This window comes from Macaca thibetana, chromosome 19 (assembly GCF_024542745.1).
Source record: "Macaca thibetana thibetana isolate TM-01 chromosome 19, ASM2454274v1, whole genome shotgun sequence".
In the NCBI taxonomy this organism is placed as follows: Eukaryota; Metazoa; Chordata; class Mammalia; order Primates; family Cercopithecidae; genus Macaca; species Macaca thibetana.
In genome coordinates this window covers 7,518,702-7,545,303 of record NC_065596.1, presented here as the reverse complement: position 1 = coordinate 7,545,303, position 26,602 = coordinate 7,518,702, and the positions used below count along the sequence as shown (strand labels likewise).

Below are 26,602 nucleotides of genomic sequence, written 5' to 3'. Positions count from 1 at the left end.
CAGTTTCTCGAGGCTGCCTGGGACCATGACCCGATTATGAAGGCATCTCAGACCCTGGAGCCAGAGCCAGTCGGGGTTGTTAAAGTGGAAGCTCCCTACTTCAGCCCCAGAAGCTGGGGCCGGGGGAAGGATGATGTGGATTGTTTTTGTTTTACTCCTTCTGTTGAATGTTTACAAATGCAAACTTGAGTTCTAATAAAGAATTGCATTTCCCTAAATAAATAAATAAATAAAACAAAGCATGTCCACTCGAGGGCCAATTCCTAATTTGCTGTCCCAAAACCACCCTTGTGACTGAAGGACATGAAATAATCCTGACGGTGGGATACTGGGCATGTCGTGGAGGCCCTGAATTTCAGGACCAGTCATCCAGAAGAACTCGAGACGACACAGGCCTTCCAACTGGCCCCCTTCATAGAACACGGAGGCTTCAACTGCAAAACAGGTTTACTGTTTAAGTATCAAACAAGATTATCACATAAAAATAGCTACAGGGCTACGGTAGTGTATAAAGTGCTCAAGTGTCCTGAATGTAACCACGAGTCACCACAAGTCCCTCCCTGAACGAGAGACAGAGGGCGGGACTTCTCCCTGGCTGCTTCAAGAAAAGTCTTCCTTTGGGCTGATGAACGTGGCCTGAGTGGGGGCTGATGAGGCACCCGGGTTGTCGTCCTCAGACAAGCGCGTGTTCTTGGGTGCTCCCCGAGATTCTCTGCAGGCACCATCTTGATTGAAATACCACTGGCTGGGGGGCGCCACGCCCTGGGTCTCTTCCCAGACTTCCTGGTTTGCCAAGGCTGCCTCTTTGCTCACCTCTGCGGAGAGTTCCAGCACCTGGCTGAAGCTCCTGTTGAGGACGGGAGAAAGAACGGCTTTCACCCTCTGAGGTGAAGCACACGCGTGTGGTGAACGAGGCGCTGCCATGCGGGGAGGCGGATTGTCACACAGCCCACGTGCTCAGTGGGAAAGGAGCAGCAAACAAGATCTGTCTGAAAAGACGCAATCAGGGAAACCCCCCAAGAACAGCACCAGGCACAAAAGCAGAGACTCATTCATCCAAGAAATGTTCACGGAGCTCCGTGCTGTGCTGCTGCTGTGGCGGAAGTCTCTGTCCCCACCCAAACGCCCATTAAAAAATTAATCCCCTGGCCGGGCGAGGTGGGATTAAAGTGCTGTAATCTCAGAATTTTGGGAGGCCGAGGCAGGCAGATAGCTTGAGGCCAGGAGTTCGAGACCAGCCTGGGCAACATGGTAAAACCACGTCTGTACAAAAAAAATTTAAAAAGCTGGGTGCAGTGGCTGACGTCTGTAATCCCGGCACTTTGGGAGTCCAAGGCGGGTGGATCACCTGAGGTCAGGAGTTCAAGACCAGCCTGGCCAACATGGTGAAACCATCTCTACTAAAAATATAAAAATTAGCCAGGCGTGGTGGAACGCACCTGTAATCCCGGCTATTGGGGAAGCTGAGGCAGGAGAATCGCTTGAACCCAGGAGACGGAGGTTGGAGTGAGCCGAAGATCGCGCCACTGGCACTCCAGCCTGGGCAACAGAGTGAGACTCTGTCTCAAAAAAAAATTAGCCGGGTGCAGTGGTGCACACCTGTAGTCCCAGCTACTTGGGAGGCTGGGGTGGGATGATCGCTTGAGCCTCGGAAGCAGAGGTTGCAGTGAGCTGAGATCACATCACTGCACTCCAGCCTAAGCAATGAAAATGAAACCCTATCTCAATAATAATAATAATCCCCAATATGGCAGCAGCGAGAGGTGGGCCCTTTAAGAGGTGACTGGGTCAATCAGCGTTCTGCCGTTCATGGGTGAATGAGTCAGCCCGGGAGTGGCACTGTGGCTTTATAACCCTTTGATGTCTCCTGAATTGATCCATGGCCACCCACAGGAGAAAGAAATGCCACAGTGGCTGGCAGTTGTTTTGCATAAGTCCTTTTCCAATATTTTAAGCACTCAGAAAAAAATTTAGCATTGTAAAAAAGAGAAAAGATAGTCTTCTGGAAGAGGTGGAGAAAAGCACGTGGTTAGACATCTCCTGGGGGAGGTAAAAAAAAAGGGGGGGTCTTGATGGGTTTTGGGGGTCTGGACCCACAAGGATATGTGCTCTGTGAAAGCTACTGCACAGTCCTTTAAGATCTGGGCCATTTCTATCAATCAGAAGTTCAAAAAACATCCTCCTGGGACCTTACCCCGGAAGGCGTTGAAAACACCAACAGGGCTGATGTGAGGGCGCCTGTGCTGCTGGGTTACTTTGAGGATGTGAATGACAGGTGACACTCTTTCTCCTCCAGCTGCTTGAGGACTTCCATGGATTTTTTTTTTTTTTTTTTTTTCCTGAGACAGGGTCTTACTCTAATGACCACAGCTCATGACAGCCTTGACCTCCCCGGGCTCAGATGATTCTCCCACCTCTGCTTCCTGAGTAGCTGGGACCACAGGCATGCACCGCTGTGCCTAATGTTTGTATTTTTTAAACAGAGTGGTCCGGTGTGGTGGCTCATGCCTGTAATCCCAGCACTTTGAGGGGCCAAGGTGGACAAATCACTTGAGGTCAGGAGTTCGAGACCAGCCTGACCTACATGGTGAAACCCTGTCTCTACTAAAAATACCAAATTAGCCGGGCGTGTGGGGGGCACCCATAATCCCAGTTGCTTGGGAGGCTGAGGTAGGAGAATTGCTTGAACCTGGGAGGTGATTGCAGTGAGCCAAAATCGTGACACTGCACTCCAGCCTGGGGAACTCTGTCTCAAAATAAATAAATAAATACATAAATAATAGAGACAAGGTCTCACCATGTTGCCCAGGCTGGTCTTGAACTCTTGGCCTCAAGTGATCCTCCCGCCTTGGCCTCCCAAAGTGCTGGGATGACAGGTGTGAGCCAGTGCGCCCGGCCCTTCCATGGATGTTTCCAAGTGGGCAATGAGCTCGTTTGCTCTTCTCTCCCCCCTGCTCTGCTTGAGTCTTACACTCTGTGAATCTAGGACCCATCTTACAGCATATTTGATCCTCACTTCACCTAGAATCCCCATTCACTCAAAAACGACTGAGAAGTGGGCTAGAAAAGGGAAACTAGCCGGGCATGGTGGGACACACCTGCAGTGCCAGCTACTGAAGAGGCTGGGGTGGGAGGATCACTTGAGCCCAAGAGTCTGAGGCTGCAGCGAGCTGAGATCTGCCACTGCACTCCAGCCTGGGCTACAGAGTGAGAACCTGTCTTAAAAAAAAAAAAAAAAAAAAAAAACGGCAAGGGAAGGCAAGGCAGGTGCTCTTGGAGATTTTGTTATCCACAATATGGATGACATTGACACCTGCTGGCCATTCTCATATCATGCAACGTCTGGGAAAAGAGCAGCTCGCTCAGGGGGCTGAACCTCCTCTGAACTCTAATAGGAACTCGGTACCACCCCAACAGGGCAGCCACCAACAGCCCTGAGCAAACAGGGTGCCACCTCTTTCTTAAAGCATTTTCTGAGGTACCTTCGGAGCTCAAGGTCCTTTTTCTCCGTCACGTCCTTGAGTTCGCTCAGTAAGTCCAGCACCTGCACATTTTCTTCCGAATCGCCAACGTCAAGTGCTGCCAGGAGGTGCTGAGTGGTCACCAGTTCACGCTGCAGGGCATCTGGAGGGGAAGAGACATGGTGGGCGATGGATGGCAAGGTGCCCCACGCAAGACACGCAGGAGTGGAGTGGCCGACAGGCTTCTCTCCCGATGCTCGGCTATCGTGCTGGAACCGTGGAGAGCGCACAGGGAAGAAGCGGAAGCCAAGGAAGACATTCGTGCCTTCTCCGTCCTGTGCTCTGAGATTGTGGGACAGGCACGTCCACCATCCAGGAGGACATTGGAACAGAAATGAAATGTCACTCTGGGATCCTCAACAGAAACCAATGCAAATGTGAAAAAGGCTGTGCTGTGCCAGGGAGAATGCCTGAGGCCTCCCAGCCAGACCACGAGCAACTGAAAAACAGTCCTTGTTCCCTGCGCCACTGAGCAGAGGGATGCCTGCAACTACGGGACCTGTCAACCGCACTAGGACAACACGCCCCCTTCCCCAACACACGTCACATCAAGGCCAGTCGTACACGAGAGTCACATTTTGGGAGCCTTTTAAGCGCCGTATCAGCCAGCGTCCTCTCCCTCCAGCTGTGGACCGAATTATGCCCTCCCCAATACGTACATTTCACTCCAACTCTCCACTCCCAGTGAGTGACCTTAACCGGTAACAGGATCTTTGTGGATGGGGTGGAGTTAAGATGGGTGGGCCTAATCCAGTGACTGGTGTCCTCATCAGATGCGGGAAATTTCTTTTTTTTTGTTTTTGAGACAGAGTCTGGCTCTGCTGTCCAGGCTGGAGTACAGTGGCGCAATCTTGGCTCACTGCAACCTCCGCCTCCCGAGTTCAAGTCATTCTCCTGCCTCAGCCTCCCGAGTCGCTGGGATTACAGGCTCCTGCCACCACAACTGGATAATTTTTTTTGGATTTTTAGTAGAGACGGGCTTTCACCATCTTGGCCAGGATGGTCTTGAACTCCTGACCTCGTGATCCCCTGCCTCAGCCTCCTAAAGTGCTAGGATAACTGGCGTGCGCCACCATACTGATGCAGGAAATTTCAATAACAAGACAGCCAGGGAGGAGGCCACGTGAAGACGGGCAGAGAATGGAGGGACACAGCCAGAGCCAAGGAACGCCAAGGTACGACGGCAGCCACCAGCAGGTGGGGGAGACACAGGATGGGCTCACCCGACAGCCCCTAGAAGGAGCCAATCCCATCAATGCCTTGATTTCAGACTTCTGGCTGAAATCAAGACTCCCAGAACTGGGAGGGAGTATATCTGTTGTTTCAAACCACCCATTCTGTAGTCACTTGGTATGGCAGCCCCAGAAAACTCAACACGGTCCCTAGGCCAGTTCCCAGCAACTACCTAAGAGACTGAGCGTTTTCTGAGAGTACAGATGTGGAGGTGACCGTAGTCATAAAATCAGAAACCTGCCGGGCAGGGGGCTTACGCCTATTCAGGAACCCAGTGCTTAGGGAGGCCAAGGTGGGAGATCACTTGAGTCCAGCAGTTCTAGATCAGCCTGGGCAACATAGCCAGACCTCATCTCTACAAAAAGATAAACAATCATTAGCCAGGTGTGCCAGGCGCAGCAGCTCATGCCTGTAATCCCAGCACTTTGGGAGGCCATGGCAGGCAGATCACATGAGGTCAGGAGTTTAAGATCAGCTTGACCAACATGGAGAAACCTCGTCTCTACCAAAAATAGAAAATTAGCCGAGCATGGTGGCGCGTGCCTGTAATCCCAGCTACTCAGGAGGCTGAGGCAGGAGAATCGCTTGAATCCGGAGGCGGAGGTTGCAGAGAGCCAGGATTGCGCCATTGCACTCCAGCCTGAGCAACAAGAGCAAAACTCCGTTTCAAAAAGAAAAATTAGCCAGGTGCAGTGGTGGATGCCTGAAGCACTAGGGAGGCTACTACTCAGGAAGCTGAGGTGGGAGGATCTGAGCAGAGCCTGAGAGGTTCGAGGCTGCAGTGAGCTATGATTGCACTACCGCACTCCAGCCTGGGCGACTACGCAAGAAGATTCCACCTCCAAAAAAAAAAAAAAAAGAACAATGGCAGGCCATGGAGACTCATGTCTATAATCCTAGCACTTTGGGAGGCCAAGGTGGGAGGACTGCTTGAACTCGAGTTCAAGTCCGGCCTTGGCAACATAGTGAAATCCCGTCTCTACAGAAAAAAAAAAAAAAAAATTAGCCAGGTTTGGTGGTGCACATGTGTACTCCTAGCTACTTAGAAGACTGAGGTGGGAGATCACTTAAGCCCAGGAAGCAGAGGTTGCGGTGAGCTGAGATTGTGCCACTGCACTCCAGCCTGGGCGACAGAGCGAGACGCTGTCTTTGGGAAGATACCTGTTCTGAAGAGAATTTAAGATGCAGCGTGGCAGTTTTTTCACACTTGCCAAAGTTTTCAAGTTAGAGATTAGATGGGAAGCCTATGCCTGAAAGGGACCTCACTGCTCTGCTGAGAGGGAAAGCCGGGGTGCGGCTGGTGGTCCTGTCACCCCGCGACCACGAAGGCACATTTGTTGGGCGCAGGACTCAGGAGACTACAGGTCGTCCCTGCAAAATGCCTTTCGGCAGGACAGATCACTGTGAATCCCACTGCCCAAGGTTCAAATCCCAGTGTGGTTACTTACTCAGGGCGAGACCCTGGAGGAAGCACAGCCTGACCAGCCCTCCCCATCCTCTGCCTTAGATGGGGAAGAGGACACTTGTGGCGATGACGTCGGGCCCATGGGAAGCACCCACACACTCCTCGCCCCGCCTGCTGCACACGCGCTGGGATGTCCCGTTTCCTACCTAAGAGCTGCTGCCCGTCTCCCTCCAGGTGGATGGACCTCACAGGCAGCTCGTGCCTGGTGGTGTCCAGGGCCGTGGCGAACGTCCTGTATTGCTCCTTGAAGCGTGTGGCCACTGCCTCGAAGGGGCTGAGCATGTCGATCTGTAAGCAGAAGGGATAATGGAGGTAGACCCTGGAGTCCCCTCTCTGGAAGCTTAACGGATTGTGCAGGGTTAAGATACAGCACTGTTCTTCACGACCCCCGAGGGGCTCGGAGCTCAGGAAGTTTCCAAGGGTGTGGTGAGCTCTCCCCAAGAGAGCCAAGTGGATGGTACGGCGGCCCAGGCCCCTTACTGAGAATGCACGTCTGCTTTCCAGTGGTTCTAGGCTTAGGCCCTAAGCTGGGCCCACCTGCTTTAGAGCACTGTGCCTAAACGTCTGCCTTCCACAAGACCATTCCCGGCACGGCCCACTCCCATCCCAAACATGTTGTGTGGGTCTTCATGGGGGTTTGAAATGATATACAGTTGACCCTTGAGCAACATGGGAGTTTGGGGCATCAACTCCTGTGCAGTCAAAAATCTGTATATAACTTTTGACTTCCTCCAAATTTACTGATAGCTACTGTTGACTGAAACCTTACTGATAACAAACATTCAATAAACATGTAAATAGATTAGCATCTATACACACACACACCCCCCACACACACCATACACACATACACACACACACACAAATTTTCAGACGCAGTCTTGCTCTATCTCCCAGGCTGGAGTACAGTGGCGCAATCTCGGCTCACTGCAACCTCCGCCTCCCAGGTTCCAGCGATTCTCGTGTCTCAGTCTCCCAAGTAGCTGGGTTACAGGCACGCATCACCATGCCCAGATAATTTTTTGTATTTTTAGTAGAGACGCGGTTTCACCATGTTGGCCAGGCTGGTCTCGAACTCCTGACCTCAAGTAATCCACCCGCCTCAGCCTCCCAAAGTGCTGGAATTACAGGCGTGAGCCACTGCACATATATATTTTTTACAGACAGATCTTACTGTGTTGCCCAGGCTGGAGTGCTGTGGAGTGATCATAGCTCACTGCAGCCTCCACCTCCCAGGGTCAAGCAAACCTCTTGCCTCAGCTTCCCAAGTAGCTGGGACTATAGGCATATGCCACCACACTTGGCTAATTTTTAATTTTTATAGAGATTGGCCAGACGTGGTGGCTCACACCTATAATCCCAGCACTTTCAGAGGCTGAGGAGGGCAGATCACTTGAGGTCAGGAGTTTGAGACCAGCCTGGCCAACATGGCAAAACCCTGTCTGTACTGAAAATACAAAATTTAGCTGGGCGTGGTGGTGCATGCCTATAGTCCCAGCTACTCAGGAAGCTCAGGTATGAGAGTCACTCGAACCTGGGAGGCGGAGGTTGCAGTAAGCTGAGATCACACCACTGCACTACAGCCTGGGTGACAGAGCAAGACTCCCTCTCAAAAAAAAAAAATTTTTTTTTGCAGAGATTGGATGTCACTATGTTGCCCATGCTGGGACAAATATGTATGCATTCATGACGTGCCTAACTTTTTCTTAATTTTTTAGTATTTCTAGGCTATGAGGTTCAGCTGAGTTTCTTCAAATTGTCACAAATCTCTAAAACTTTTTTCAATATATTTATTGAAAAAAATCTGCATGGGCCGGGCGCAGTGGCTCAAGCCTGTAATCCCAGCACTTTGGGAGGCCGAGACGGGCGGATCACGAGGTTAGGAGATGGAGACCATCCTGGCTAACATGGTGAAACCCCGTCTCTACTAAAAAATACAAAAAAAAACTAGCCGGGCAAGGTGGCGGGCGCCTGTAGTCCCAGCTACTCGGGAGGCTGAGGCAGGAGAATGGCGTAAACCCGGAAGGCGGAGCTTGCAGTGAGCTGAGATCCGGCCACTGCACTCCGCCTCAAAAAAAAAAAAAAAGAAAGAAAAAAATCTGCATGTAAGAACCTCACACTCAAATTCACGTTTGCTGTTTGAGGGTCAACTGGGTTTGTCTCTTTTTCTTCCATTTTAAGCTCCCTAAGGTCAGAGACCCTGTACTCAGTCCAGGGACCCTGTACTCAGTCCAGGGTCTAGCTGCAGGGGTACTCACACGAAAATTTTGGATGTTAGGGGTTGAGCTATATCTCCCCAAATTCATACCAGACGTTCCAACCTCTAGTACCCTGGAATGTGCCCTTATTTGAACATAGGGACTTGATCAGGGTCATTAAGTTACCATGAGGTGATCGGGGGGTTTTGTGGGGGGTGCTAATCCAACGCGACTGGTGTCTTGTGGGGAAAGGGGGACACAGACACACACAGGGGGAAGGACATGTGAACAGACAGAGAAGACAACCATTCACAGGCCAAAGAGAGGGCCAGGAGAGATTCTCCCTCGCAGCCCTCAGACACAGCCAACCACCAACACCCCAATCTCCGTCTTCCAGCTTCCGGAACCGTAAGACAATGGATTCCCGTTGTTTTGCCCACCCAGGTTGTGGGACTCTGTTCCGGCAACCACAGGAAACTCACCCAGTGGGTGGGGGGCCCGCCCCTGCCTACCAGCCCTTTCTGGGTTCCAGGGGTTCGTTCCTGTCCTTCTCCCACACGGACACCGCTGACCACACAGCACTAGGAGTGGTGTGCCTCCCACCAGCACCCTGACCCTCCAGGGGAGTCCCACAGTGCGTCGTCCTGTTGCTGCCCATGATCACTGGGCGCTCAGGAAGTCTCTGCACAAGGGCGTAGAAGGTGCGCGCCTCCCTTACTAGTTCACACTTCATTTTGTAACCTCATCCTCTAAAAGTGTCATCACAGACCAACACCAGGACCACAGCAAGTGTGGCTGGCATTAAAAGCCTAACACAGAGTGAGAAGCCAGTGAGCAATGGCACCCTAGTACGAACGCTACCCGAAACAGTGGAGATGGGACAGATTCACAGGGAACACTCACTGGTCACAGAGTGTCACTTACAACTGACCTGGGCATCCAGGACATCTGCCAGCTCCCGCTTCCTCTGAGAGAGGAGAAGCCTGCGCTTCAGCTCATGGGCCTTTTTCTGTAGCTTCTCCTTCTCCTTACACATTATTAATAAATTCTTTTCTGCCCTTCTTTCAAACTCAGCAAGATTGTTCTCCATCTGTTAAATGTGAAAGAAAAGCTCAGGCGGGTGGGGCCTCCCTCCCCATGGCGAATGGAGGCCACCCTTCCATCCATGGCGTACGTGAACGAGGAACTGTTTTCACCTTTACGGAGAGTAGCGTCAGCAGTAGTGTCTGAGACTCCATCATTTCCATCGCTTCAGATAAATCCTTAAGAAAAGAAAAAGACCCTCTCAATTCCTGATGAAGTGGTATAAATCCAGCTCTTTTCCCAGCAGGGGCCGAACTCTGGCTTGTGTGGATTTTCTGTATTCAGTTTGATATTTGGTAGTTCTCTGCTGTAGTGGGTCTATTGCTTCTATTTTCTTTGGTTTTCTCCGGTGCTCTGAGATGAGAGAGGGAGGTCCACAACCTTCCTTCCCCTGGCCTCTGGCAGGTGAAGAGACAGCAGCAGCTGGGTAGTCAAAGACAAGCTGAGGATACCCACCAATTTGGTGCTGCACCAGGACCAGAATGCAGTCTCCCCACCTGCTGGTCCCCCACCCACCAGTCCAGTCCTCACCCCAGTGAGACCACAGCCTAGCCGTCCTCCCACCAAGGGACAGGGCCTGGCACTGTGCCTTTCCTAGCACAGCGTGAGCACAGAGAAGTCCCCTGTCTCATTTTTTACATGGTTCCACACTGGTATCCACTACTGAATGTGTACTCGGGGAAATGTACACTCTACAAACGGTCTAAGAACATTTGTGGTCTTGATTTTTGTCCTAAAGGGCATGGGTGTCTTATCTGTTCTTGGATCTGTGGGCACTCGGCAGCTGGTTCCGAGTGGAATCTAAATCAGATCTATGCAGCCCGTCTGTGGCTGCCCTCTTGTTTCAAACACTTACTGGGCTCTTTTTCCGAGGGGCAGAAAACGATGTCGACTCGGGTTTCTTTGCTATTGTTTTTGCTAACTGTGGCGTCTTTCTGATGATGCTTTTGTCTAAGATAAAGCACAGCATTTTTAATGGTGAGCAGCGTATCTAGACGGTCCCTGGTTGCCATTTTTTTAAATGATGGGTTTATCGGAATGTAACCCCATCATAAATTGAGGAGTATATGGACTTATAACAGTCCAGCTTAAAGTTGTTCAACTTTGCAAGGGGCAAAAGGCAAGTTTAATATCCTTTACCAAGGTATTAAGTATATTTTTGATGTACAATGTTTTCAACTTACAATGGGTTTGTTGGATGTAACCCCATCATAGGCCAAGGGGCAACTGTACTTTGGAAGCCCACTGAGACCTACTGCAACCCCCAGCGAGTGACAGAAGGGGCGAAACAAATGATTTACCATTAATGGCAGAGAGATCCAGGTCAGGTGGAGCCGTGCCATGCCCTTCCAGCAACGTGGACTGCAGGTCACCCTTTCCGACCCCACTGCTATCTGCTGTTAAGAAAAGAATCCCCAAAAGTCAGCACAGTCAAGAGACACTCTCCATTGAAGCCAGGAAACGAGGCCGTGTTTTTGAACAATACCACTTGCTTCTAAAAAACCCAATTTCGTCCAAGGTGGAAAGGCTAAAAAAAAAAAAAAAAAAAAAAAAAAAAAACACAAACCTGTGGAAATTCCCAGCCATCGCCTTGACTCTATTTTTAAAGTACCACTAGAAGAGAGAGACATTCTGTATAACCAAAGAGACGAAAATAAGCCTTTCTGCTAGTTTCCAGGATGCTAAGGGTGGGATACGATGCCATACTCCCATTCTACCCTCTACTGTCTTCCCATCTTTTTTGTTTTGAGATGGAGTTTCACTCTTGTCACCCAGGCTGGAGTGTGATGGCACGATCTCAGCTCACTGCAACCTCCGCCTCCCGGGGTTCAAGCGATTCTCCTGCCTCAGCCTCCCAAGTAGCTGGGATTACAGGCACCCGCCACCACGCTCGGCTAATTTTTGTATTTTTAGTAGAGACGGGGTTTCACCATGTCGGCCAGGCTGGTCTCGAACTCCTGACCTCAGGTGATCCACCCACCTCAGCCTCCCAAGGTGTTGTTGGGATTACAGGCATGAGCCACCACACTCAGCCAAGTAATCTTTCCATCTTTTTTCTGCAGCTTCTGGACTGTTCGTCTTCCCTGGGAGGTCCCTTCGTCTTTTAACTTATATTCTAAACTGTAAAATTAAGCCTTATGCTGTCTAAGATGGGCACTGGCATACAGTATGCTACCATTATACAAGAGCCCGGGAGTGCTGCAAACGCCAACAGATGGCATGTACGATACGTTGTTGTGTTAGGAACTAAGCATGAGACTATTCAATGAACAACTATGCAGCTGAGGAAACGAATGACCTGGAAATGAAAAAAGGAAGGTCACCGCAACTGTAGGGTACAACAAAACAACCATTTGTGTTGAAATTCTTAATCTGGAAAGATCAGCAAAAATCTATTGAGAGCACATGCCCTCAGGGCACAGACTGGGAGCCTGGGGTGAGGAGGTGGAATTTTTTTTTTTTTTTTTTTTTTGAGACAGGGTCTTGCTCTGTCACCCAGGCTGGAGTGCAGTGGCACAATCTAGGTTTACTGCAACCTCTGCCTCCTGGGCTCAAGCAATCCTCCCACTTCAGCCTCCTGAGTAACTGAGAATACAGGCGAGTGCCACGACGCCCACATAATTTATTTTTTTGTATTTTTAGTAGAGATAGGGTTTCACCATGTTGCCCAGGTTGGTCTTGAACTCCTGAGCTCAAGGGATCTACCCACCTCATCCTCCTAAAGTGCTGGCTGGGATTATAGGCGTGAGCCACCACACCCAGCTAGAGGTGGTAACTTTTTATTGCTATTGCTTTTGCCCTGGAATATTTTATCACCAGCACGTATAGCATTTGAACTAAGAAAATTAATTTTCTACCAAGCCATACAATGGAACTCAAACAAGCAGTCCTTTGAAATCATTATAGTGAGGTTTAAATTAAGGTTTCTTAGCCATGGCATTGCGAGCACGTGGGGCTGGATCCTTCCTTGCTGTGGTGGGGGTGTCCTGTGCATTGCAGGACACTGAGTGGCCTCCCTGGCCTCCACCCACCAGATGCTAGTAAAACCCCTTCCCCCAGGTATGACAACCAAACACATCTCCAGACACTGCCAGAGTCCCCTGGGGGTCAGAATCACCCTTGAGTGAGAACTGGTTTTAAGGTGTGGCAGGCCCAGTCTCTGGTCCCCTGACCACACCAGCATTCCCAGCTTCATGCATGGCCTTCGACCCAGTTAGATGGGGGAAGACTAGCAGGCTGGCTCTAGTGTGGCTGTTTCTGCTTCTCAACCACGCCTGGGAAGGGCGTAGTGCGAATTCTCACAAACATCTACACCAGGAGTGGCAAACTGTAGCCCACAGGCCAAATCCAGCCTGCTTCCTTTGCTTGTAAATAGTTTTATTGGCACACAGCTATACTTGTTCCTCTGTGTCTGGACTGGGGCTGTTTTTAATGTTACAAACAGCAGAGTTGAGTCTTTTTGTTGTTGTTGAGACAGAGTCTTGCTTGGTTGCCCAGGCTGGAATGCAAGGGCGCAATCTCGGCTCACTGCAACCTCCACCTCCCAGGTTCAAGTGATTCGCCTGCCTCAGTTCCGCACCCTCACCCCAAGCAGCTGGGATTACAGGCGTGTGCCACCATGCCCAGTTAATTTTTGTATTTTTAGTAGAAATGGGGTTTCACTATGTTGGTCAGGTTGGTTTCGAACTCCCGACCTCAGGATGAGTCCTCACAGCCTCTCTAAGAGTCTTGCTCTCAGAGCACCAGAAGGAAAACAGTCACGTAGACAAGCAACTGATGTCACAAAGCAGTACCATGATGCCAGTGTGGCTTTTCTCTGGGGCCACACAGGGAAGAAGTGATCTCCCCCTTTCTCGGCATCCCCGCTCACCTCCCCACATCCCCCCAGGCTGTCCTTAAGCGCCAACTCGTTGCTCACTGCTTCTGACCTTTTCCAGAAAGGAAAGAGGGAACTTGAACTTAGCACCCATGGAGACAAAATGTACCGCCGCGCTCATCACCGCCCGAGGACCAGTGCTGTTTCGCACCTCTGCTTTTCTGGAGCAGGCTGGATTTCCTTCCACCTTCAGACATCTTCCCTCGGGTCTGTGACCCATCTCCTGCAGGAGCCTGTTATGGGAACACATGACACTCAGAGGACAAGACATCCTCTCTTCACAACAAGGGGCCCTGATGTGGTCTGCACTGTGTTTTGTAACTGCTCTTACTTTGAGGCAGGGGAGACATTTAAAGAGGTTTGAAATTTTACCTCATATATACAGGACAAACAACTTTTGTCAAAATGTAGACGCTCACTTGCAGAGAACATAGGAAACTACCAAAATGTTTGCTGGTGATTCCTGACATGGCAGATTACAGATGACTGATTTTTTTCTAGACACATTTCAGTATTTGCTAGTTTGCTAGAGAGAACATATAACTTTGGTCATCAGGAAACACAAAGTTTTTACACATATATTGTCAAAAATATTTTTTTTAAGTAACACATGGAACATTGCCCTTCTAATAACCAAAAGCAAAACGAAAACCTTATAAAAAGCAAGGGGCAGGTGCAGTGGCCACGGCCAGGGTCCCAGCTACTCAGGAGGCTGAGTTGGGAGGATCGCTCAGGCCCAGGGGTTTGAGGCTGCAGTGAGCCATGATCGCACCACTGCACCCCAGCCTGGGAGACAGAGCGAGACCAGAGCAAGGACACGACGATGCACAGACACCATTCTCATTCAGTATCACAGTGGAGGTCCTCAGATAAGAAGTAAAAGGCAAACAGGTTGGAAAGGAAAAGTAAAACTGTTTTTACAGATGTAATTTTTCATGTAGAAAATCCCCAAACATCTTCAAAACTGCTACTAAAATTAGTAAGTAAGTTTCACAGGAGTTTTCTTTCAATTTTGTGTGTCAACTTGACTGGATATGGGGTGCCCCAGACTGAACATTTTTGGGTGTGTCTGTTTACTAATGAGATCAGCATTTGAATTGGTGGATGCAATAAACTGCCCTCCCCAGTGTGTATGGGCACCAACCAATCCCTTGAGGGCCTGAATACAACAAAACAGTGGAAGGAGGAGAAATTCATGCCTTTTGCTTCCTGCTTGCCTGGTTGAGCTGAGACATCTTACCCCATCTCCTCCTGCCCTCAAACTGGGACTTACACCTTTGGCTCCCCTGGTCTCAGGCCTTCAGACTCACACTGAACTAAACCACCAACCTTCCTGGCTCTCCAGCTTGCAGACAGCAGATCCTGGGATTTCTCAGCCTCCATAATCACATGAGCCAATCCCGCATAAAAAAAAAAAAAAAAAGCCAATCCCCCTTTTATATATTCATATCCTTTTATAAGCATTTCTGATTGGTTCTGTTTCTCTGGAGAACTCTAATACAGCAAGGGTGCAGGACGCAGGGTCACTATGTAAAAGTTCACATCTCTAGCAATGAAGTAGCAATGAACAAGTTTGGAGACTGAAATTAAAAGAGAGTACCATATACAATGGCACTAAACACCAAATGCTTAGTTATAAACCCAATAAAATATGTGTAAGATCTATAATCTGGAAGCTACAAAACAAAGTTGAAAGAAATCCAGGAAGATCTAAATATAAATGGAGAAGCATACCATGTTCATGGATTGAAAGACTCGATGTTATTAAGAAGACATTCTTCCTGATTTATGGATTCAATATAATCAAAATCCAGCAGATATTTTTCTAGAAAATGACAATTCTAAAATCTCTATGGAAAGCCAAAGGAACCAGAAGAGACAGTCCTGGAAAAGCAGTCCTGGAAAAGCATAGTGGGAGGTCTCACATTACCTGATCTCACGACTTAGTGCAAAGCTACGCTAACCTCAGTAGTGTGAAACTAGCATAAGGATGCATACATAGAACAATGGAAAAGAACAGAGCCCAGACATGATGCCCACATATATGGTCAACTGGTATTTGACACAGATGATGAGAGAATACAATGAGAAAAAGGAAAATCATTTCAATAAATGGGATAGAAACAACTGAACACCCATACATGAAAAAATGAACTTTGATTTAAACATCACACCATACACAAAAACTAACTCACAGACTTAAAAGCAAAACCTAAACTACAAAACTCCTACAAGAAAACATGAGAAAATCTGTGATCTTGGATTAGGTGGAGCTATCTTGGGTAAGACTCCAAAAGCACAATCCACAAATGGGGAAAGTGATCAACTGGGCTTCATCGAAGTCGACAACTTCTGCCTCTTAAATTAAAATACTTAACAGCATGAAAAGACAAGCCAGACTAGAAGAAAATATTTGCAAAGCACCACAATGAGCTGGTATCCAGAATATAGAAAGCACCCTCAAAATTCAATAATAAGAAAACAACCCAACTTAAAACCAGACAAAAGATCTCAACAGACACATCAGCAAAGATACAGGAATGGCAAATAAGCACGTGAAAAGATGCTCAATATCACTGGCTATTATGAAAACACAAATGAAAGCCACAATGAAGTATCACTTCACACCCACAAGACTGGCTAGAATGTGAAAGTAACAACTTGTACTCTTCATCTATGTGCCTAGTGGGAACATAAAGATGGTGCAGCCACTGTGGATAACAGGTAGTTTCTTGTTACCATTATATAGAGACAGATGTTTTCATGTACAATTCATGGCTTGTAACTCCTATAAGCCCTTGTTACAGTAAGCAGGACCTCTCTGACCTCCCACACTCCTTTCATCTGCCAGAGAGGGTCCTGCCTCATACCCCAGAGGAAAAAATGCAACAGAGGCCAAGACGAATCTGAACAGATAGGCCTTGCTGGGTTTAGCGCATACCCTTTTTGACCAATCATATTTCCACAGGGCTGTCCATGCTTCAATCATGCCTAAGTCATGAAGACTCCATAAAAACCCAAAAGGAGCTGGGCGTGGTGGCACGTGCCTGTAATCCCAGCACTTTGGGAGGCCAAGGTGGGTGGATCACGAGGTCAGGAGTTCAAGACCAGCCTGACCAACATGGAGAAACCTCGTCTCTACTAAAAATACAAAATTAGCTGGGCATGGTGGTGTGCGCCTGTAATCCCAGCTACTTGGGAGGCTGAGGCAAAATAGCTTGAACCCGGGAGGCGGAGGTTGCAGTAAGCCAAGATCGCACCACTGCATTCCAGCCTGGGCAACAGAGTGAGACTCCATCTCAAAAATAAAATAAAAAAAAACAAAACACAAAAGGACAGAGCTTGGAGAGATTTTTGATCAGATAGCTGAACACGTGGAGATTCCTAAAGGGTAGTATGACTGAACAGGCCATGGAAGCTCTGTGCGCCTTCCCCCATATCTCACCCTACACATCTCTTATCTATTTAAAAAAAATAAATAAATAAAAGAGACAGGATGTCACTGTCACTCAAGATGGAGTGCAGTGGCTCACTGCAGACTTAACCTCCTGGGCTCAAACAATCTTCCTGCCTCAGCCTCCCGAGTAGCTGGGACTATAAGCACGCACCACTACACCTAGCTATTTTTATTTTTTTGTAGAGATAGAGTCTTGCTATGTTGCCCAGGCTGGCCTCAAACTCTTAGGCTCAAGCAATCTTCCCACCTTGACCTCCCAAAGTGCTGGGATTACAAGCCTAAGTCACCATGCCCAGCCACTTACTTGGCTATTGAAAAAAAATTTTTTTCAGAGACAGGGTCTTGCCCATTCTAGTCTGGAACTCCTGGCCTCAAATAATCCTCCCATTTCGACCTCCCAAATTGCTGGGATTTCAGGCATGAGCCACCACACTCGACTCCATCTGTATCTTTTGTAAAATCCTTTATAATAAACTGGTAAACCTAAGAGTTTCCTTGAGTTCTGTGAGTCACTCCTGTAAATTAACTGAACCCAAAGAAGGGGGGGGTCATGGGAATCCCGATTTGAACTTGGTCAGAAGTTCTAGTGGCAGAAGAGGGGCAGTCTTGGGGACTGAGCCCTCACCCTATAGGTTCTGATGCTATTTCCAGGTAGAGTGTGTCAGAATCGAATTGGAAGACACCTAGCTGGTGGCTGCTGCTTGCTGGTGGGGAACCCTCCCTCACATCGGTCACAGAAGTCCTGTGTTGACTGCTGTTGAGTGGGAGAGCAGGAAACACAGTCCGAGTTTTTCTATGAGCCAGCAATCCTCCTCTTGGGAGAAATAAAAACACGTCTATACAAAAAACCACACAAGAATGTTTACGGAAGCTTTATTTATAATCACCAAGACAGGAAATCAAGTGACTGCCTGTCAGTCAATGAACAGATGAACACACTGTGGTCCATCCACTTGATGGAATACTATTCGGCCATAAGAAGGAACCAGGCCGGGCATGGCGGCTCATGCCTGGAATCCCAGCATTTTGGGAGGCTGAGGCAGGTGGATCACTTGAGGCCAGGAGTTCGAGACCAGCCTGGCCAACATGCCAAAACCCTGTCTCTACTAAAAATACAAAAATTAGCCAGGTGGGGTGGCACACACCTGTAATATCAGCTACTCCCGAGGCTGAGGCAGGAGAATGGCTTGAATCTAGAAGGCAGAGGTTGCAGTGAGACGAGATCGCACCACGGCACTCCAGCCTGGGTGACAGAGCGAGACTCCATCTCAAAAAAAAAAACAAAAACAAAAAAAAAAGAAGGAAGAACCTACCTGCAATACATGCAACAACAGAGGAACTTGAAAGGCACTCTGCTAAGTGTCAGGAGTCAGAGGCAAGGGCTGCAAACTGTGATGCCACAGATATGACCTTCTAAAAAAGGCAAAACTGCAGATTCAGAAAGCCAATCTGTGGTTGCCTGGGGATGGGAGAGGGGCTGGTCCTATCAGAGCACAAGGGAATTTAGGGATGACTCATTCTGTAGCTTGATTACAGAGGCGGTTCCATGACCGTCTATGTCTGTCAAAAGGGGGAGGACCCTATGCTGAAAAAAGCGACGCTGACTCCATGTAAATGATACCTTGATTTTAAAAATGGAAGGAAAAAACAGAAAAGATCTAAAGGGCTAAAATGTTACAGCACGCAGACACACGGGGGCGCTGTAACCAAGTCTTGGCGACAACATGAAAATTTGGAGCGCGAAGACTGACTCTTTGTTGAAAATTGCTCTGAGAGTAATATGTTTGTGCAAAGGTATCCTCTTTTCTCAAGCCGAATCTTAAGTCACAGGGTCAAGAACCCACCAGCCAACCAGAGTGGAAGACAGGCAGTGGGAATTTGACTTAATTTTATCATAAACCAAGATTTGGAAAGCAGAGGGAAGAATCCAACCTTGACTTCACTGAAAGAAAATATCCAATTGTATAATCTACTGATTGTTCACACCAACTCTCACACAAAGCATGTTCTCACGTGGTTAAATATCTTTCATGCCATTAGTTTCAATGGTTTCATAGTATTTCATGGTGTGCCTACACGATAGTTCACTAAACTCTTCCTCCAATTCGGAGTGATCAAAGCATGTCATTTTTCCCATAGTTTTTCTCTAAAAACCTGTACCTGTTTGTTTTTTTTTTAACTCTCTCTTTTTTTAAGACAGGGGACAGGGTCTCGCTCTGTCGCCAAGGCTGGAGTGCCGTGGTGTACTCTCAACTCAATGCAACCTCTGCCTCCCAGGTTCAAGTGATTGTCCTGCCTCAGCCTCCTGAGTAGCTGGGATTACAGGTGCACGCCACTGCGCCCGGCTCATTTTTGTAGTTTCAGTTGAGACGGGGTTTCACCATGTTGGCCAGGCTGGTCTCGAACTCCTGGCCTCAAGTGATCCGCCCGCCTCGGCCTCCCAAAGTAGCTGTTTTTTTAAATACCAGCAAGACACCAAGAAGTGTGTGCTGGGCACTCGATAAGACAGCTTCAGAATCCAGAAAGCAAATTAACTGGGTTGAAAGGCAAGAATAGCCTGGGCTAGGCTCATAGCAAGGGCTCACGCTTGTCATTCCAACACTTTGGGAGGCCAAGACGGGAGGATTACTTGAGGTCAGGAGCTCAAGACAAGCCTGGGCAACATAGGGAGACCCCGTCTCTACAAAAACGTTTAAAAATTAGCTGGTATGGTAGCACATGCCTTTGGTCCCAGCTACTCAGAAGGCTCAGGTGAGAAGATGGCTTGAGCCTGGGAGGTTGAGGCTGCAGTGAGCCGTGATCACACCACTGCACTCCAGCCTGGATGACAGAGAGACCTTGTCTCCAAAACAAAAAAAAAAGGTAAGAATGATATTATGTTTCAATGGAGATCAGAGCTTCGTAAAAGAGATGCTTATAGCCATAAGCCGCCGATGACAGAGACTCACAATTGGCAGCATGAAGGGCTGATGGTCTCAAAAGCACCTGGGTGAAGACCCCAAAATGCTTCCTTCAGGACCAGGTTGTGACTGCCTCCCATGACTAGTTTCAGAATCCCAGTTACTCAGAACCACGCTCAGATCTGCTGCACACGGAAGGTGGGTGCGGCCTTACCTTCTGGGTTGTCTTCTTTTCATACTGCAGATAACGGGACTCAATCACTCTTCCACCTGTAGAGACACACTGTTGGTGCACAACAAAACTACAAAGGACCGAAGACCCCACATACCCAGACCCCACGCCCCAGAGACCCACATGCCAGGGGCCCTCCCCACTCAGTGACCAGAACAGAGGTCATCACTCTTCCTGCTTGCCTCTGATCACATCCTTCAGCAGCCTCGAGCATGCATGGGATGCCTACTGTATGCAAGTCCCAAGCCATCTGTGGAGTCCCAGAGTTCCTGAGGAACTAAGATCAAGGAACACCCCCCAAGGTCAAAGCTGCAAGTGCACTCAGACAAGGGGGAGGGACAGAAGAGCTTCCAGCCTCCACGTGGCTTACTCCTTCCTCCCAGCTCATGTGACCCCAAAGGCCCCTTCCCCACACTGCGTGTGTCTAGGACTCACTCCTGGTACTATCTTTTACTTCCCCTGCCCCTTACTCAGTTTGGGACCCCCTGCCCTGAGACATACCCAACACCCAGGCCCTCTTCAGACAGAGCCAAATCCCTGGTGACAGCCCGACCCCACGTCTCCTGCCAGGGCTACTCCTGGGAGCATGACTGTGGATAAACAAATGCCACCTGTCACCTCAGCTTCTGGGGGTAGGAGTCTGGACTGGATCCGGTTGGTTCCGTTCTGTCCCCCAGCCCTCTCCCGGACCCCCCCCCCAAACCTGTTCCTCCCACCTCCTACGCCTGGCCCAACCCTCAATTTCAGCCGGTGACCCGTTTCCTCCTTCATTGGAAAGACAGAAGTGGCCCCAGGAGACCCTCCAGCCACTACAAGCAGTCACCTCCAGTCCTGAGGGTTGCATCCCCCTGGCCCTGTGAATGGACCTCTGTGCTCCCAGGTAAAGCGCCCCCATTCTGGGCGCTAAAGCCCAGCCCTCACTTCCGCAAGGAAACGCCCCGCAACTCCCACCTCCCTGCCTCAGTCCCCACAGCTCCTCTCTCCACAAGATGCCTCCCCCATTTCTCCCAACCCCTCGACAGCAAACACTCCAGAGTTCTTTAGTCACCAGCTCCTCTTCCTCTCCTTTCTTCTTCCCTTGAATCCCACCCCCAAAAGTCCAGCTTGCAGACACACCACTGCACCAGAACACCTTTGGACAAGACCACTGTGACCTCCCTTGCTCCTGAGCCCAGTGGTCCATTCTCAGTCCTGGTCATCTGAGCCACCAGGCACAACCATTGCTCGCCCTCTCCTTCCTGAAACCTTCCATCAGCCTCCAGCTGCCCTTCAGGGCTGAGACAGGCTGGCGTGCTGGGTCCATGGGCTCAGGAAGCCTGAGTGCCTCCAGGAACCTTCTGAGCCCTGTGTCACCAGCAACTTGCCTCTACCCTTATCACTTTGTCACCTCTCACGTGCTCTATTCGGCCGCTCTGCTGCGTGGACCTCCTTGCTGTGCATCCCCTTGCAGGCACCTCCCTCCCTCAAGGTTCTGCTCAGTTCAGACCACAGCACCCCTGCCCCTGCCTGCCATTTCGTCACAGCATCTCCTAGCGCACCCACAGCCTCCTTATGGTTCTCATGCAATGCCCACCTCCTCCCCAGAGCCCCAGGGGCCTGGGATTTTTGTCTCCTTTTCGTGCTGCTATGTTCCACCACCTGGCACGGGGTAGGCACTCAAGAATATGTCAAATGAATGATTCTAGGCCAGGCGCAGTGGCTCACGCCTGTAATCCCAGCACTTTGGGAGGCCGAGGCAGGCGGATCACCTGAGGTCAGGAGTTCGAGACCAGCCTGGCCAACATGGAGAAACCCCGTCTCTACTAAAAATACAAATATTAGACAGGCATGGTGGCACATGCCTGTAATCCCAGCTATTTGGGAGGCTGAGGCAGGAGAATCGCTGGAACCCGAGAGGCGGAGGCTGCAGTGAGCCGAGATTGTGCCGCTGCACTCCAGCCTGGTGACAGAGTGAGACTCTGTCTCATAAAAAACAAAAAAGAATAGTTCGGCATCGTATCAGTGCCATAGAGCTCAGAGGTCTGCCTTTGTACTGAAGAGACCCGGGGGAGCGACATCCTCAATGTCACACAGCTTGAGAGTTCAGTCAAGTGGACTGTGACTTCAACCACATCTTTGCGCCAGCCGATTCTTCTGCTGGGGACTGGGGCTGCAGCTGCTACCTTGAGAGGAAAGGAGGTGCCCTCAAGAGTTAACAAGGATCCTGCAGTCAGCCAAAGGGCCGGGCTGTCAATCTGGGCAGCCTCAGGGCAGGAATGCGCCATGCCTGCAGAGCCAGTGTGGGTGCAGGTGGGTGCCCGGCAGATATGGACAATTGGGAGGCCATGCTCATGATACAGGTCTCTAAGGGCTGAGGCCAGGACCAGGTGGGGTCCCAGGGACAGAACCAAGCCACATAAAGAGTCTCCCCCTGGATGATGATCGAACAGCTGAGAGAAAGGATATCCCCAGTTCCCAGCAGAGAGACCATCCAGCCCGGGTCTTTCTAGTAGTATCAGCAAACAGTTGTGCTCAACAAGAAGGATCTCAGGCTTGGGCTGCCTTGGACGGTAGGGAAAGAAAAGCACTTTCAAGTTTCCAGAAAACTAGGATACAACTTTTTAAACAGGCTGGCCAGGCACAGTGGGTCACGCCTGTAATCCCAGCACTTTGGGAGGCTGAGGTGGACGGATCACTTGAGGTCAGAAGTTCGATACCAGCCTGGCCAACATGGTGAAACCCTGTCTCTACTAAAAACACAAAAATGAGCCAGGGTGGTGGCGCGCACCTGTAATCCCAGCTATTCGGGAGGCTGAGGCAGAGAATCGCTTAAACGTGGGAGGCAGGAGCTGCAGTGAGCCAAGATTGCACCACTGCACTCTAGCCTGGGTGACAGAGCGAGACTCCATCTCAAAAAAATAAATAGACAAATAAACAGGCTGAATTTTCCACAAAAGCAATGTTATAAAAAAGGATACAATTCTTGTCCAAGAATGAGGTAGCTCATACATATGCCAGGTGTCATATGTGAGATTAACATGCGATGTTTAGAACTTGGGAATAAGTGGTCGGGAAATAAAAAGACAACTCACCCAGCGATGCTGAAACACACAAACCTTGCCTTACTTGGAAATAAAATCCTGCTCTAAGCTCACTGAATCGGGCCCTGCAACACTGCACACACTGAGAAAATACCTCGTTGTATCATTGTCTTGACCTCCAATGATGCACTCTAGAATCTACCATGCAAGCCGAGCACTTCCTTTTTTTTTTGAGATAGAGTTTCGCTCATCACCCAGGCTGGAGTGCAGTGGCGTGGTCGTGGCTCACAGCAACCTCCACTTCCCGGGCTCAAGCCATTCTCCAGCCTCAGCCTCCTGAGTAGCTGGGATTACAGGCACCTACCACCATGCCCAGCTAATTTTTGTATTTTTAGTAGAGATGGGATTTCACCATGTTGGTCAGGCTGGCCTCGAACTCTCGACCTCGTGATCCACCCGCCTCGGCCTCCCAAAGTGCTGGGATACAGGCGTGAGCCACCATGTCCAGCCACATTTCCTTTTTTTTTTTGTTTTGAGACAGAGTCTCACTCCATCGCCCAGGCTGGAGTGCAGCAGTGTGAACCTGGCTTGTAGGGGAGGCTGTTAACGGTGACCCCAGACCAACAGGTGGACATCAGACGTACAGGCACCCCTCATGAGACTAACACGCTTACGCAGTGGGAATTTAGAGTTTGATTTTAGGCCGGGGGCAGTGGTTAATGCCTGTAATCCCAACATTTTGGGAGGCGGAAGCAGGAGGATCACTTGAGGTTAGGAGTTCGAGACCAGCCTGGGCAACAGAGCGAGACCCTGTCTCAAAAAAAAGACAAGAGTTTGATTTTAGATAACGATCTCCATGGTCTCCACACCCATGCTTCCAGGGGACATGTCCTGGACACAGCCCATGACCCCCATGGCCGCAAGGGAAGCCACTGCTCAAAATGACCACCACGGTTCCTGACACAGCCCTCGCCGCAGGGCTGGGACGGCCAAATCCACAATCCCCAGAGGTGTGACTACAAGGAAGTAAAGCCATAGGCCGCCTTTTCTGGCCTGTTTTTTCCTTCCTCCAAAAGCACGTAATGAAAGAAGAAAACCATGTTCCTTAAAGAGATCCTGACACTGCTCACCTTGAACTCTTTTCTCCTTCTTCTTGGCGCTGCTAGGATTGGTGGGGCCGGTTGCAGGCTTCCTGCAAGAGAAGAGAGAGAGGGGTCTTGTTCATCTCACTGCCCAAGAAGCACAGGGAAGCCGGTGAGGTGCCTATGCCTTCTTGCCCAGGTGACCAGGGCTCAGATAGCCCAGTCCAAGGGCTGCCTGAGGACAATTTCAGTGAGGCTGAGCCACCTCAACAGGAAGAGGGACAAAAGGAGTAGCCAGCCCTGGTCACCTGGGCAAGAAGGCATAGGTGAACATCTGAACTGAGAAGAGAGGAGGGTAATGAGAGCTCCGTGGAAGAGATCGCAGGAGATCTCAAATTATCCCTGGGTTCATTCATTCACCAGACATTGATGCGCCGACTGTATACCAGTAGAGACACAGTGGTGAACAAAACACAGAGCTCCTTCAAAGAAAGGGAAGATCAACATCTTGACAGACAGGTACTAGGAGTGGTCCTGGCAGTTATCTCACTTTGGGAGGCTGAGGCGGGTGGATCACAAGGTCAGGAGATCCAGACTATCCTGGCTAACACGGTGAAACCCCATCTCTACTAAAAATACAAAAATGAGCCGGGGTGGTGGCATGCACCTGTAGTCCCAGCTACTCGGGAGGCTGACACAGGAGAAAGGCGTGAACCGGGGAGGCAGAGGTTGCAGTGAGCCGAGATCACGCCATTGCACTCCAGCCAGGGCAACAGAGTGAGACTCCATCTCAGTAAATAAATAAATACAAATAAAAATAAAAATAGAATGAAGCCTGATGTAATAGGGAAGAAGGAACCCTGAGATAGGAATCGCTGACTCATTAGCCGTGGGGGTGCAGGAGAGGGAGAGTCTGGGATGACTAGGGGTTTCAGGGTTTCAGCCTGATCTAGTGGGAAGAGAAGGGATCCAGGAACAGACACCAGCAACACAGGAGGGGCAAGTAGTGGGGGGGGCAAGTGAAGGGGCAGGACCACGCCCAGGGCACTGTAACTCCTGCTCCCATCACCAAGGGCGGCTCCACTGGTCCCTGCGGCCACCTCCTCTGAAGCGGGCTCCCAGGACCCCAAAGTGAGACCCAGGCAATGCTGGGGACACTTCCAGGCCACCGTGGGGAGAGGCAACTTAGTAAATGTTCGCCAGGTGCCAGGAGTTGTGGTCGCCCACAGGCTCCTCCTAACCCGACAGCTTCCTAACGGTTCACACCTGCTTTTACCTCCTTTTTCCTCGCTGCAAAACAAAGACACACAGGTCTTACATAGGTCACCCTCGGGGCAGTCTCAGAGCCAGAAAGAGACAAGAGCACAGATTCCCTCTGGGGACTGAGCTAGGGCTGTGGCCTCAAACCGAATGGGCTCCTGGGTGAACCTGCTGCGACCAGAGGGGGGTCCCTACAACCTGTGCGAACCTCAGGTACACCTGTACCTGGGAAGTGCTACTGTCAATCTATCGGTTACGGCCAAGGGGCGGTGGAGTGATTCCTCTTGCTGTCCAATTTCACTTCAGTTTGCACCTGGCACGATCAACACTGGCAGAATTAACAAAACTAGAAAAATACAGCCTCAGGATCACTCATGCCTAGCTCTCGGTCACTATTCAACTTCTTTCTTGCTTATGGGGTGTTACCCTAGGCAAGTCACTTCCCCTCGCTGGGTCTCCATCATCTCCCCAGTAAACTGGGAGCACAGAATAAAGCTCATGGGAGGATTAAAGGGGATACTTTGGTCGCCCACCACTTGTTCACCGCATAACGGTAATTCCAAGAGCGACATCACAGTAAAGACCCAGGCGCCGATCTAAGCGCGTTTCAGCCTCACACGACGCCTACGAGGTTCAGCTGCGTCATCGGCCCCATTTCGTAGCGGAGGAAGCGAAGCACCGGGCAGTCAGGCTGCTTGCCCGAGGTCGCCCCGCGTCCCAGCCGAGGACGCGGAACTCGGGGCCGGTCGGGTGTCCGCGCTCCGGAGCATGCGCAGAGGCAGCACGCCATTGGGGTGTTCAGGGGCCCGCGCAGTTTCTGGCGGGGTCGAACCCGAACTCACTCCGAGGGTCCCCACTCCCCAACTCCGCTGCCCATCCTCTCCAGCCCTCTGGCGTCTACAAATCCAGACCTGCTGACGCCTCAACTCACCCAGCGCCGCGCCCCGAGGAATCCGCCATTTTCCCGCCTTCCACCTCAAGGCCCGACCCGCCGGCTTTTCAAAGCCGGACCCGCCCACTTGCTTGCGGGTCGGACCATTTGTGGAGCCTCAGGAGGGGTGGCTGCCAGGCGTAGGGCAGCGTCGGCTAAATGCGGAGAGCGCGGCCCCCGACGCGTGCACTGCCTGTCTTCCCCTCGCGCTTGGTCTCGCCCACCATCGGCGGTAGGGGGTTGTGGTGGTGGGTGGGGCCTGAGCTGTCGGAAAGTAGGGGCGGGGCTTTTCGTGATATCCCGCCCCCTAGGCGCGCTGGCGTCACGCCCCCGTCCCCGCCCC

General features: G+C 50.3%; 1 protein-coding gene across 3 annotated transcripts; it reads right to left on the bottom strand.

Moving 5' to 3' along the window:
• Positions 1-429: 429 nt before the first annotated feature.
• On the bottom strand, positions 430-26,556 carry HAUS8 (HAUS augmin like complex subunit 8). 3 transcript variants are annotated; one of them, XM_050769703.1, is made up of 11 exons: positions 26,260-26,556; positions 24,117-24,178; positions 19,949-20,004; positions 13,529-13,610; positions 10,802-10,894; positions 10,357-10,451; positions 9,614-9,679; positions 9,349-9,507; positions 6,366-6,507; positions 3,483-3,624; positions 430-847 (listed from the first exon to the last, which is right to left on the bottom strand). In XM_050769703.1, exons 1-11 carry the CDS (start codon positions 26,286-26,288, stop codon positions 601-603), a joined length of 1,173 nt encoding a protein of 390 aa, XP_050625660.1. In that variant the 5' UTR covers positions 26,289-26,556; the 3' UTR covers positions 430-600. The 3 variants fall into 3 exon arrangements, with proteins under 3 accessions (XP_050625660.1, XP_050625659.1, XP_050625661.1); XM_050769702.1 differs by having other exon boundaries at positions 10,802-10,897; positions 26,260-26,517; XM_050769704.1 differs by lacking the exon at positions 26,260-26,556 and adding an exon at positions 25,862-26,076 and having other exon boundaries at positions 10,802-10,897.
• Positions 26,557-26,602: the final 46 nt, after the last annotated feature.

Coding starts and splice junctions, on each gene's coding strand:
- HAUS8 (XM_050769702.1), bottom strand. CDS start 26,288: ATGGCGGATTCCTCGGGGCGCGGCGCTGG. Junction 24,179..26,259: donor TCCTCGGGGCGCGGCGCTGG/GTGAGTTGAGGC, acceptor CTTCTCTTGCAG/GAAGCCTGCAACCGGCCCCA. Junction 9,508..9,613: donor TGACGCTACTCTCCGTAAAG/GTGAAAACAGTT, acceptor CACATTTAACAG/ATGGAGAACAATCTTGCTGA.